Source organism: Cheilinus undulatus, linkage group 13 (assembly GCF_018320785.1).
Source record: "Cheilinus undulatus linkage group 13, ASM1832078v1, whole genome shotgun sequence".
NCBI lineage: Eukaryota > Metazoa > Chordata > Actinopteri > Labriformes > Labridae > Cheilinus > Cheilinus undulatus.
The window spans coordinates 50,322,464-50,336,981 of NC_054877.1; the positions used below are offsets into that span (position 1 = coordinate 50,322,464).

Genomic DNA, 14,518 nt, shown 5'->3' on the forward strand with positions numbered 1-14,518 from the left:
GTTTAAACTGTTGTTTCTGCTGGTTTTATTTTTCTCTTTGCTGGTTTTAATTGTTGTCTTTGCTGTTATTAATTGTCGTCTTTACTGGTTTTATTGTTGTCTTTACTGGTGGTTTAAACTGTTGTTTCTGCTGGTTTTATTTTTCTCTTTGCTGGTTTTAATTGTTGTCTTTTCTGGTTTTAGTTGTTGTTTTTGCTGGTTTTAATTATGGTCTTTGCTGGTGCTAACTGTTGTCTTTGCTGGTTTTAATTATGGTCTTTGTTGATTTTACTTATGGTCTTTTTTGGTTTTAATTTTTCTTTGTTGGTTTTCATTTTTGTCTTTCTGGTTATATTTATTGTCTTTGCTGGTATTAATTGTTGTCGTTGCTGGTATTAATTGTTGTCTTTGCTGGTTTTATTGCTGTCTTTTATGGTTTTATTTGTTGTCTTTGCTAGTATTATTGTTGCCCTTGGTGGTATTAATTGTAGTCTTTGCTGGTTTTAATTGTTGTCGTTGCTGGTATTAATTGTTGTCTTTGCTGGTTTTATTGCTGTCTTTTATGGTTTTATTTGTTGTCTTTGCTAGTATTATTGTTGCCCTTGGTGGTATTAATTGTAGTCTTTGCTGGTTTTAATTGTTGTCTTTGCTGGTTTTATTGTTGTCTTTGCTGGTTTTAATTGTTGTTTTTGCTTGTTTTAATTGTTGTCTTAGCTGGTTTAAATTATGGTCGTTGCTGGTTTTATTGTTGTCTTTGCTGGCTTTAATTATGGTCGTTGCTGGTTTTACTGTTGTATTTGCTGGTTTTATTTGTTGTCTTTGCTGGTTTTAATTGTTGCCTTTGCTGGTAAATATTGTTGTCTTTGCAGGTTTTAATCATTGTCTTTGCTTTTTTTATTGTTGTTTTTGCTTGTTTTGTTTTTTGTCTTTGCTGGTTTTATTGTTGTCTTTGCTGGTTTTAATTGTTGTTTTTGCTTGTTTTAATTGTTGTCTTAGCTGGTTTAATTGTTGTATTTGCTGGTTTTATCTGTTGTCTTTGCTAGTTTTAATTATGTCTTTGCTGGTTTTGATCATGGTCTTTCTTGGTTTTAATTGTTGTCCTTGCTTGTTTTAATTGTTGTCTTTGCTGGTTTTACTTATGGTCGTTGCTGGTGCTAATTGTTGTCTTTCCTGGTTTAAATTATTGTCTTTGCTAGTTTTATTTTTTGTCTTTGCTGGTTTTAATCATTGTCTTTGTTAGTTGTAATTGTTCCCCTTGCTGGTTTTCCTTGTTGCCTTTGCTTTTTTAATTGTTGTCTTTACTGGTTTTTTTTTTTTTTTTTTTTTTTTTTTTTTTGTTTGTTTTGTTTTTTGTCTTTGCTGGTTTTAATTGTTGTCTTTGCTATTTTTAATTGTTGTCTTTGCTGTTTTTAATTGTTGTCTTTTTTGGTTTTAATTTTTCTTTGCTGGTTTTAATTGTTTTCTTAGCTGGTTTGAAATTGTTGTCTTAGCTGGTTTAATTGTTGTTTTTGCTGGTTGTAATTATGGTCTTTTCTGGTTTAAAATGTTGTCTTTGCTGGTACTCATTGTCTTCTTTGCTGTTTCTATGGCTGTTTCTCCACCCCTCATAGCTCCATTCTGACGTGGATACAGGTGATGGGAGGGTGAGGTATGTCCTGACAGGTGACGGTGCGATGTCCACCTTCACCATCGATGAGAACACTGGAGACATTCACGCGACCAAGAGGCTGGATCGAGAAGAACAGGCATACTTTACACTAAGAGCTCAGGCCCGGGACAGACAGACAAACCGTCTGGTGGAACCTGAATCTCAGTTTGTCATTAAAGTCCAGGACATCAACGACAATGAGCCCAAGTTCCTGGATGGACCATACACAGCCAGAGTACCAGAGAGATGTCCTGTAGGTGAGTCTGACCACCTTCAAATAAAACAGTCAATAAAGGCGTCCATTGAACATTTCAGTGAGAGATGGTCGATGCCTCGGAGCATCAGCAACTAAAGATACTGTAAAAATATTGTTGTCTGGGACTAGCTTAGACTTCTGCTACCATGATCTGGTTCCATATACAGAGAGAAGATGATGGATGGATGGATGGATGGATGGATGGATGATGGTGGATGGATGGATGGATGGATAGATGAATGGATGGATGGGTGGATTGATGATGGATGGATGGATGATGGATGGATGGATGGAATCATGGATGGATGGATGGGTGGGTGGATGAATGGATGGATGGTGGATGGATGGATGGATGGATGGATGGATGGATGATGGATGGATGGATGAGTGAATGGATGATGGATGGATGGATTGATGGATGGATGAACGGGTGAATGGATGGATGGATGGATGGATGGATGGATGGATGAGTGAATGGATGATGGATGGATGGATGGATTGATGGATGGATGGATGGGTGGGTGGATGGATGATGGATGGGTGGATGGATGATGGATGGATGGATAGATGTATTGATGATGGATGGATGGGTGGGTGGATGGATGATGGATGGGTGGATGGATGATGGATGGGTGGATGGATGATGGATGGATGGATGGATGTATTGATGATGGATGGATGGATGGGTGGGTGGATGGAATCATGGATGGATGGATGGATGATAGAATAATGTATTAGTTAATAAAGGTTTTTAATGATTCAGGTCTTCTTCCTGTACAGGTACGTCTGTGGTGACAGTAGTAGCAACAGATGATGATGACCCGACATACGGGAACTCTGCTAGAGTCATTTACAGCCTCCTGCAGGGGGAGCCATTCTTCACTGTGGAGCCAAAGACAGGTGAGGACATACCTGGGACACACAGGACACCGGGGTTGGCCTCAATGACTAAACAGTGTTCAACACCTGACCCTATTCAAACCAAATACATATCAAAACAACACCTGCAGCACAAACACACCTGGTAAACCCAAACAGGTAGTAAGGGTTAACTGGGAATACTGGGACTCTGTCTGAGAGGTCTTCAACCCCCTCCTTCAGAAGAACTTATTGGTTATCCTGGGGGAGGGTCGGGTATGGGGTCTGAGTGGTCCATGTTCAAAGCCTCCATTGTGGAAGCGGCTGCAAGGAGTTGTGGTCTGTAGACCATCAGTGACTGTCATGGAGGCAACCTAAGAACCTGATGGTGAACACCAGCTCTAAGAGAAGGCCTCTCAGTTTTGATTGGCTTAGGAGTCTCTGGAAGCAGCTGACAGGTACCAGATGGTTCGATGGGCTTTAGCTTCTGCAAGGGAAAACCTGGGTATGGGAGGAGTTCAAGGAGGCTTTGGAGTAGGACTTTCAGTTGGCCCAGAAGCTGTTCTGCTAAACCATCTTGACGACTCAGGGAGGAGGAAAGGCTTGGCTCGGGCTGTTATCAGCGGGAGTGGAGAACTGCTGACCTGGACTGGGGACATTGTTGGTTGGTGGAAGGAGCACTTTGAGGAACTCTTGAAGCCAAGCAACGTCCTCTAGGGATTAGACGGAGTAAAAATCCAGGGAAAGACTCGTCTATAAATTCTTGTCAGAGGTCATTGAGATGCTGAAGGCCCTGAGCACATGGCTGACAGAGTCAATGTCGTATGGAGGTCTGGGAAAGTACCTGTGGAGCGGTGGTGACCAGGGACTGTGGTGTTGGTTCCTATTTTTAAAAAGATTCCAGTTATCAGGGTTTCACACTACAAAGCCTCCCAGAGAAAGTTCCTAGAAAGGATACTTCAGACCATTGTTGATCCTCAGAGAGGACTGTCCTGGTTTTGGGACAGTAGACCAGTTCTTGCAGGGCTTTCTGAGGGAGCATGAGCTGTATGAACAAAGTGAGAGTTAGTGTGTGTTGGCCTCCAGCAGGGCTGCCCCTTATCTCTGACTCTGTGTATTCATGGACAGGATCTCCAGGCAGAGTCGGTCAGGATGAGGCGTCAGCACCAGTGTTGTGAGTGAAGCTACCAGTTACTCAGCTTCACTATGTAAAATCTACAGCTGAAGTTATTATTATTATTATCAACAAAATTATGTTTATTTTTATTATTACTGTAAATGTTTCTGTCAATGTTAATTCTGTATGTTGGGATGTGTAGGAGAATAATGAACTTTATTCTGTGAATTATAATACACTACTGATACTGTGAATACTTAGACTGTTGGTTTGATCGTTACCTTTATCACCTTTTCTCTCATTTGTAGTCTGAAACCTGACTCCCTCAGATCAGCACCTTTACCTGATGACATCACCATCACATTCTCCTCTGATTGGTCTGAAATGTTAAATCAAAGGAACAATGTTTAAGATAAATAATAAAAAGTATAAATAAAAGTAATAATAATAGACCCTGTGAAAGTAAATGTGTACATTAAAAAAGGACTACAGTACATTTTTGAGGAAGGAATTATTAACTTTACTGTTGTCCTTTTTTTCTACTAGTTTATATTCTGCTCCACTAAAGCTGATTATTTAACTTCTCTTTTCATAGTCACTTTAGTAAAACATGACTGTTTCATTAATTCATATTTTAAAGCTGTGTGGGGAAATTTACCCATGATCCAGCAGTTTAAAATAATTAAAATCAACCCTGTGTTTATATTTTTCTCTGATTTTCCTAAATAGTTGAATAATAATAATAAGTTGCATTATAATGTGGAACGCGGTGTAAAGAGTCCATGCATCAGTGATTTGAATATAATCGAGTTATTTATTCTGTTTTGAGCCATTATAATGAGAAGTTTATATATTGTGGCGAGCTTCAGAGATGAACTCAGGCAATGCTCTTCAATGAAGAACACCTTTAACACTATTCAACACAACTTCTCCCAGTGGTGGGAAGTCAATAGCACAACTGAAAACTACGCTCATGGAGCAAACCACTCTGCTCTAGTGCATGATGGGAAACTCCCAACACGCTACACTGCCCCCACCTAGCTGGTCAGCTGTCCCCAGCAACCCATGTGTCCACAACAAAGTCAGACGACGAAAGGTGTTGAAGTCGCTGGGCCTGCTCAGGTTGGCCCCTGATGGTTTCTGGTGGTGTGGTGTGGGCCTGCTGCTGGTCTTCTCCCTCGGACTCACCAACAGGGAAGCCAAAGGTTGGTATGGTGCCAGCCGGTCCTGATGGAGCACTGCAACCCAGTTTCTCTTGACTAGCCTCACCCTGTACACAACATCTGACAGTCTCTCAAGGACAGTGCATGGCCCAATCCAATGTCTCATCAGCTTGGGTGAAAGGCCCTTCTTCCTCACAGGTCTGTAGACCCACATCTGAGGCCCAGGGCTGAAAACTTCTCCCATGAAGTGAGAGTCATAGGCCCATGTCTGTCGGACCCCAGCATCTGTGAGGGCCTGCCTGGTCAGTATATGTACCTCTCTGAGTTGTTTTTGCAGGTGCAGGGTCTGATATAAACGGTTGCCCGAATGCCAGGGGCAACTTCAAAAAGCAAATGGGCAAGCAAACTTGTAAGGACATGCCTGATCAGGCAAGCACGACTCTGGACTTTTCTGTTCATTAATTTATGATTTCCTCTCTCGTTTCTGTTACTACAGAGCCCCCGAGTAGCCAGATGCAGTGTGTCACTGCCTCCATTGGCTGAGCGAGTCAGCTGACGTGCGGACAGCTGGTGAGAGAGGGCAAGGAGGGTCTAACTCAGGGATACTCAACCTACGGCTCCCGCATGTGGCTGTTTAATGACCAGTTGCGGCTCTTTTAAGGCTTACCTGGTGTAATGATATGAGCAATAGATGTTTTGCCGTCCTTAAGAGCTGCCGTAGTTATTGAAGCATGCGCAGTACTTACGAGCCTGATGAGCTGGAAGTGTACAAACAGCCATGCCTGTAAGATGTGAAGTTACCTTTATTAAAGTGTTTCTCTTCAAGTAAGCATGGCGTGTTAATGAAGAACCCACTATACAAACTTGACACCTGGAAAAAAAAAAAAAACTTGAACTAAAACCCTTTATGAAGGTGAACACTGTCATCAGTAAAGATTCATGGTAGGTCACATCAATAAATCTGTTACCCACATAAAGAAGACAGGCTTTAACTTCCAAATTTAAACATTTATTATTTTAAATCCGTATTTTATTACTGTCGGATGTGCTCGACGGAGGAGCGTGTGTAAGAGAAGAGAGCAGAGGAAGTCCGCTGGTGTTACATCTCTTCAGTAAGTTCATTCATTGAGGAGTGCTGTCGTGTTCAGACTGAAGCTTCACATTTCCTCACTTAAACTTTTTCTCCAGCCACTTCCTGCCAATGCTCTCTCACACCCAGATCTTATGACAATTATGCTGATGCGCATCATCAACGAGCATAACACACACGGATCACACATGGAGATAATGTCATAGTGAAATTTGTCCAAACGTGGGTGTTTTATTTGATCTTTAATGCACTAGTGATCATAAATATTGTCTAAAGAGCAGAAATATAAAAGCAAAGCTCCAGAATGAGGCAGGGTGAAACCATGTGTCTGGAGAGCTGCAGGTGTGAGACAGGGATGGTTTTAGTCATTTGGAGGCCCAGGGCAAAGACCAATATGAGGCCCCTCCCCCTTTAACTAATGGCCCCTCCCCTTTTGCTAAAGAATGAATAAAAAGTGGAAAAAATTAGAAAGCATCTCTTTTATGTTAATAAAGCCACAGAACTCCAGTAAATGCCCCAGTGTGAGATATAAATACCCAAATATCCAACCATAATTCATCATTTTCTTCGAAAAACATCTCAGAGCTCAAACTCAGCACATTCTAATATCTTATAAAATCTTTAGGCCAGGTGAACTTTCATAATGCTGGTGTTGGGCCAAAGATTGGTATCTCCAAATGATCACTCTTCAGGGAATGAAAAAAAATTATCTTTTGACATATTTTATTCATTTAAAATTAGTTAAAACCACTGACAGATGTAAAGGGTGGCCAATAGCACTGATTTATAAAAACAAATTAAAAACATGAAAAATTGAGACCCAAGGTTTTAGCCTGATGTCAGTGACAAAAAAATAAATAAATGCTCATTATCAGTGACAGATCGGTTTTTCTGACTCTACACAGACATTTGTATCCATTTAACCTCATAATTATCCACCAATCCCCTGTTTTATTTCATTTCAACTACAGATTAACTGATCTATTATCTACCTTACATTCCCCGTTTGTATCGTGGTTCTCGCTAAAGTATTTCTTAGACAGTGTGGCTCTTTGGTAGAATAAGGTTGAGTACCACTGGTCTAACTGTTGCAGTTACAGGGTGGAACTGTGAAATAGCACTTTAAAGGGGCACTATGTAGTTTTGGGGAAGACATTCTTAATCAAACAAGAAAAATCTTAATTGGTTGATTTTCACGTGTCAGCAAAATGTCTTCAGTTTCCTGGTGAATAAACCAAATAAAAACAGAAGAAAATCACCATTTTATACTTGGTGCATGTGTAGCAGACCCCCCACCTCTCTAGTGTCAGTGTTTTGCTGACCTCATTTTCCTCACAGTTGGTTTCATCAATGACAAAAAAAAACATTTCTGAGTTTGTATTATTACCTTATTAGTATTGTAAATATGAAATTCCTGAGTTTGAATTTCTTCAGAAAACAACCTGGTGCAGCTTTCACATTACACTGATCTGTACAAAGTTAAATGTAATTATCAGTGGGCTAACACAGCTAATAAACACAGTTTTCTTTAGAAAGAAGTGTTTTGTATTGCTTTCCAGAGTTGACAGGCAATGGATCTTAGTTCTAAGTATGTTGTGAGGAAAATGTATGCACGTGACAGCCAGAAAGAGTACCTCCTAGACAGGGCAAGTGGGAATTTACATGGGGCCGAACACCATGTTTGGTCAGCTCATGACCAAACATGAGGGCTGCAGGGGTGCACTTGATGGACTCTTGGACTGCTGTCCAGTATGCCCACAAGACCAGGGGCAGATGCAGGTCCCAGTCTCGCTGATTGCGGCCAGTCAGGGTTTCAGGGTTGCCAAGGTGCGGTTGAACCGTTCAACCAACCCATCATTTTGCGGAGTAGTGGTGTAGTCCTGGTCTTCTTGATGCCCAGCCGTCTGTAAACCTCAGCAAACACCTGGGCCTCAAAGTTGCGTCCCTGGTTGCTGTGTAGCTCCACTGGCACACCGAAATGGCAGAACATCTCATTCACCAGATGTTCGGTGGTGGTGACAGAGCTCTGATCAGGGACTGCATAGGCCTCAGGCCACTTAGTGAAATAGTCCATGGCAACAATTACGTAGCAGTTACCCTGATCAGTGGTGGAAAAGGACCATGGGAGCTCCCACCTGGTACTGCTGTAAAGGGGCATGTGACTGCTGGGTGGGTCTCTTTTGGGCTGTGCAGATGTCACACTGATGTACAGAGAGCTCCACATCTTGGCGGCACCCTGGCCAATAGAACTGCGATGAAGAGTCTTGGTCACTCCAAAGTGGCCTGCCCCCACTGATCCATGGACAAGCTGGAGCACCTTCAAATGCATCTGGAGAGGCACAAAGAGTTGGAGGATACCACATTTCCCCCCAGGAGTCTGCCAGCAGCAATGGAGGAGACCATCATGGCAGATGAGGCTTGTCTACTGAGAGTAGAGGGCCTTGGTTTTGGCATCAAGTGCTGAAACTGCTGGCCACACTGGTCGTTGGCCTGCCCTAACCCAATCCTGGACAAGAGAGAGGGCAGGGTCTTGACTCTGCTCATATCGAAGTTGGTCTGGACTGATGTCGTCGAAGCTGTGGTCATGGTTTGGAGGTGTGGGCTCTTGCCTGTCATTGCTGCCACCTGGGGGTCTGTTGTCATCATCTGTTGAAGTGATCAGCATCTGTGTCAGAGGCCTCCATGGTGAAAGACTTTTAGGCTCCAGCTCCCAAAGAATGGATGAACTTGAGGCATCTGATCCTCAGGATCAGCTGGATAAAGGTCATATGCTCATATGAAAATAAAAGTGCAGAATGCACTCGCGATGGTTAACTTTAAGGGGTTGTCCTATCGTTCCCGGATTCCCCTGTGTTCCCCCTGAAGTTAACTGATGCTGCAGGGATGGCCTATTCTTACACATGAGACAGTGATGTCATCACATAGCACCCAAGTACAGAGTAAGCAGAGCGTTCAGCAGACATGTCCATGTATCGGCTGGCATCTGTTCCTAAAGCTACTAAAGTGCAGTTGACATAATAACCATGCTACCATAAAGCTACTAAAGTGTAGTTGAGATACTAACGATGCTACCATAAAGCTACTAAAAGTGTAGTTCGGATACTAAAGATGCTACCATAAAGCTACTAAAGTGCAGTTGACATAATAACGATGCTACCATAAAGCTACTAAAGTGCAGTTGACATAATAACCATGCTACCATAGAGCTACTAAAAGTGTAGTTGAGATACTAACGATGCTACCATAAAGCTACTAAAAGTGTAGTTGAGATACTAACGGTGCTACCATAAAGCTACTAAAAGTGTAGTTTAGATACTAACGGTGCTACCATAAAGCCACTAAAAGTGTAGTTTAGATACTAACGGTGCTACCATAAAGCTACTGTGTGGTTGAGATACTAACGATGCTACCATAAAGCTACTAAAAGTGTAGTTCGGATACTAAAGATGCTACCATAAAGCTACTAAAAGTGTAGTTGAGATACTAACGATGCTACCATAAAGCTACTGTGTGGTTGAGATACTAACGATGCTACCATAAAGCTACTAAAAGTGTAGTTGACATAATAACCATGCTACCATAAAGCTACTAAAGTGCAGTTGACATAATAACCATGCTACCATAAAGCTACTAAAGTGCAGTTGACATAATAACCATGCTACCATAGAGCTACTAAAAGTGTAGTTGAGATACTAACGATGCTACCATAAAGCTACTAAAAGTGTAGTTGAGATACTAACGGTGCTACCATAAAGCTACTAAAAGTGTAGTTTAGATACTAACGGTGCTACCATAAAGCCACTAAAAGTGTAGTTTAGATACTAACGGTTCTACCATAAAGCTACTAAAGATGTAGTTGAGATACTAACCATGCTACCATAAAGCTACTAAAAGTGTAGTTGAGATACTAACAATGCTACCATAAAGCTACTAAAAGTGTAGTTGAGATACTAACCATGCTACCATAAAGCTACTTAAGGTGTAGTTGAGATACTAACGATGCTACCATAAAGCTACTAAAAGTGTAGTTGAGGTACTAACGATGCTACCATAAAGCTACTGTGTGGTTGAGATACTAACGATGCTACCATAAAGCTACTAAAAGTGTAGTTGAGATACTAACGATGCTACCATAAAGCTACTAAAAGTGTAGTTGAGATACTAACCATGCTACCATAAAGCTACTAAAAGTGTAGTTGAGATACTAACGATGCTACCATAAAGCTACTAAAGGTGTAGTTGAGATACTAACGATGCTACCATAAAGCTACTAAAAGTGTAGTTGAGATACTAACGATGCTATCATAAAGCTACTAAAAGTGTAGTTGAGATACTAACGATGCTACCATAAAGCTACTAAAAGTGTAGTTGAGATACTAACGATGCTACCATAAAGCTACTGTGTGGTTGAGATACTAACGATGCTACCATAAAGCTACTAAAGGTGTAGTTGAGATACTAACGATGCTACCATAAAGCTACTAAAAGTGTAGTTGAGATACTAACGATGCTACCATAAAGCTACTAAAAGTGTAGTTGAGATACTAACCATGCTACCATAAAGGTACTAAAGGTGTAGTTGAGATACTAACGATGCTACTATAAAGCTACTAAAAGTGTAGTTGAGATACTAACAATGCTACCATAAAGCTACTAAAAGTGTAGTTGAGATACTAACGATGCTACCATAAAGCTACTGTGTGGTTGAGATACTAACGATGCTACCATAAAGCTACTAAAGGTGTAGTTGAGATACTAACGATGCTACCATAAAGCTACTAAAAGTGTAGTTGAGGTACTAACGATGCTACCATAAAGCTACTAAAAGTGTAGTTGAGATACTAATGATGCTACCATAAAGCTACTAAAAGTGTAGTTGAGATACTAACGATGCTACCATAAAGCTACTAAAAGTGTAGTTGAGATACTAACGATGCTACCATAAAGCTACTAAAGGTGTAGTTGAGATACTAACGATGCTACCATAAAGCTACTAAAAGTGTAGTTGAGATACTAATGATGCTACCATAAAGCTACTAAAAGTGTAGTTGAGATACTAACCATGCTACCATAAAGCTACTAAAGGTGTAGTTGAGATACTAACCATGCTACCATAAAGCTACTAAAAGTGTAGTTGAGATACTAACGATGCTACCATAAAGCTACTAAAAGTGTAGTTGAGATACTAACCATGCTACCATAAAGCTACTAAAAGTGTAGTTGAGATACTAACCATGCTACCATAAAGGTACTAAAGGTGTAGTTGAGATACTAACGATGTTACCATAAAGCTATAAAAATGTAGTTGAGATACTAACCATGCTACCATAAAGCTACTAAAAGTGTAGTTGAGATACTAACAATGCTACCATAAAGCTACTAAAAGTGTAGTTGAGATACTAATGATGCTACCATAAAGCTACTAAAAGTGTAGTTGAGATACTAACCATGCTACCATAAAGCTACTGTGTAGTTGACATACTAACAGTGCTACCATAAAGCTACTAAAAGTGTAGTTGAGATACTAACGATGCTACCATAAAGCTACTAAAGGTGTAGTTGAGATACTAACGATGCTACCATAAAGCTACTAAAAGTGTAGTTGAGATACTAACGATGCTACCATAAAGCTACTAAAAGTGTAGTTGAGATACTAACGATGCTACCATAAAGCTACTAAAAGTGTAGTTGAGATACTAACGATGCTACCATAAAGCTACTAAAGGTGTAGTTGAGATACTAACCATGCTACCATAAAGCTACTAAAAGTGTAGTTGAGATACTAACGATGCTACCATAAAGCTACTAAAAGTGTAGTTGAGATACTAACGATGCTACCATAAAGCTACTAAAAGTGTAGTTGAGATACTAACGATTCTTCCATAAAGCTACTGTGTGGTTGAGATACTAACGATGCTACCATAAAGCTACTGTGTGGTTAAGATACTAACCATGCTACCATAAAGCTACTAAAGGTGTAGTTGAGATACTAACGATGCTACCATAAAGCTACTAAAAGTGTAGTTGAGGTACTAACGATGCTACCATAAAGCTACTAAAAGTGTAGTTGAGATACTAACGATGCTACCGTAAAGCTACTTAAAGTGTAGTTGAGATACTAACGATGCTACCGTAAAGCTACTTAAAGTGTAGTTGAGATACTAACGATGCTACCATAAAGCTACTAAAAGTGTAGTTGAGATACTTACGATGCTACCATAAAGCTACTAAAAGTGTAGTTGAGATACTAACCATGCTACCATAAAGCTACTAAAAGTGTAGTTGAGATACTAACGATGCTACCATAAAGCTACTAAAGGTGTAGTTGAGATACTAACCATGCTACCATAAAGCTACTAAAAGTGTAGTTGAGATACTAACGATGCTACCATAAAGCTACTAAAAGTGTAGTTGAGATACTAACGATGCTACCATAAAGCTACTAAAAGTGTAGTTGAGATACTAACGATGCTACCGTAAAGCTACTTAAAGTGTAGTTGAGATACTAACGATGCTACCATAAAGCTACTAAAAGTGTAGTTGAGATACTAACCATGCTACCATAAAGCTACTAAAAGTGTAGTTGAGATACTAACGATGCTACCATAAAGCTACTAAAAGTGTAGTTGAGATACTAACGATGCTACCATAAAGCTACTAAAGGTGTAGTTGAGGTACTAACGATGCTACCATAAAGCTACTAAAAGTGTAGTTGAGGTACTAACGATGCTACCATAAAGCTACTAAAAGTGTAGTTGAGATACTAACGATGCTACCACAAAGCTACTAAAAGTGTAGTTGAGATACTAACGATTCTTCCATAAAGCTACTGTGTGGTTGAGATACTAACGATGCTACCATAAAGCTACTGTGTGGTTGAGATACTAACCATGCTACCATAAAGCTACTAAAGGTGTAGTTGAGATACTAACGATGCTACCATAAAGCTACTAAAAGTGTAGTTGAGGTACTAACGATGCTACCATAAAGCTACTAAAAGTGTAGTTGAGATACTAACGATGCTACCGTAAAGCTACTTAAAGTGTAGTTGAGATACTAACGATGCTACCGTAAAGCTACTTAAAGTGTAGTTGAGATACTAACGATGCTACCATAAAGCTACTAAAAGTGTAGTTGAGATACTTACGATGCTACCATAAAGCTACTAAAAGTGTAGTTGAGATACTAACCATGCTACCATAAAGCTACTAAAAGTGTAGTTGAGATACTAACGATGCTACCATAAAGCTACTAAAGGTGTAGTTGAGATACTAACCATGCTACCATAAAGCTACTAAAAGTGTAGTTGAGATACTAACGATGCTACCATAAAGCTACTAAAAGTGTAGTTGAGATACTAACCATGCTATCATAAAGCTACTAAAAGTGTAGTTGAGATACTAACGATGCTACCGTAAAGCTACTTAAAGTGTAGTTGAGATACTAACGATGCTACCGTAAAGCTACTTAAAGTGTAGTTGAGATACTAACGATGCTACCATAAAGCTACTAAAAGTGTAGTTGAGATACTTACGATGCTACCATAAAGCTACTAAAAAGTGTAGTTGAGATACTAACCATGCTACCATAAAGCTACTAAAAGTGTAGTTGAGATACTAACGATGCTACCATAAAGCTACTAAAGGTGTAGTTGAGATACTAACCATGCTACCATAAAGCTACTAAAAGTGTAGTTGAGATACTAACGATGCTACCATAAAGCTACTAAAAGTGTAGTTGAGATACTAACGATGCTACCATAAAGCTACTAAAAGTGTAGTTGAGATACTAACGATGCTACCATAAAGCTACTAAAGGTGTAGTTGAGATACTAACGATGCTACCATAAAGCTACTAAAGGTGTAGTTGAGATACTAACGATGCTACCATAAAGCTACTAAAAGTGTAGTTGAGATACTAACAATGCTACCATAAAGCTACTAAAAGTGTAGTTGAGATACTAACGATGCTACCATAAAGCTACTAAAAGTGTAGTTGAGATACTAACCATGCTACCATAAAGCTACTTAAGGTGTAGTTGAGATACTAACGATGCTACCATAAAGCTACTAAAAGTGTTGTTGAGATACTAACGATGCTACCATAAAGCTACTAAAAGTGTAGTTGAGATACTAACGATGCTACCATAAAGCTACTATGTGGTTGAGATACTAACGATGCTACCATAAAGCTACTAAAAGTGTTGTTGAGATACTAACCATGCTACCATAAAGCTACTAAAAGTGTAGTTGAGATACTAACAATGCTACCATAAAGCTACTAAAAGTGTAGTTGAGATACTAACGATGCTACCATAAAGCTACTAAAAGTGTAGTTGAGATACTAACGATGCTACCATAAAGCTACTATGTGGTTGAGATACTAACGATGCTACCATAAAGCTACT

The 14,518-nt window shown here is 39.9% G+C and overlaps 1 protein-coding gene across 1 annotated transcript in view; it reads left to right on the plus strand.

Moving 5' to 3' along the window:
• The window catches only part of LOC121520289 (cadherin-7-like), a 29,316-nt gene that overhangs the window by 3,141 nt on the left and 11,657 nt on the right, over window positions 1-14,518 (plus strand). Inside the window, exons 2-3 of the mRNA XM_041803661.1 lie at window positions 1,590-1,884; window positions 2,664-2,783. Of these exons, the coding sequence (XP_041659595.1) occupies window positions 1,590-1,884; window positions 2,664-2,783 (415 nt within the window). The remainder of the gene's footprint in view (window positions 1-1,589; window positions 1,885-2,663; window positions 2,784-14,518) is intronic.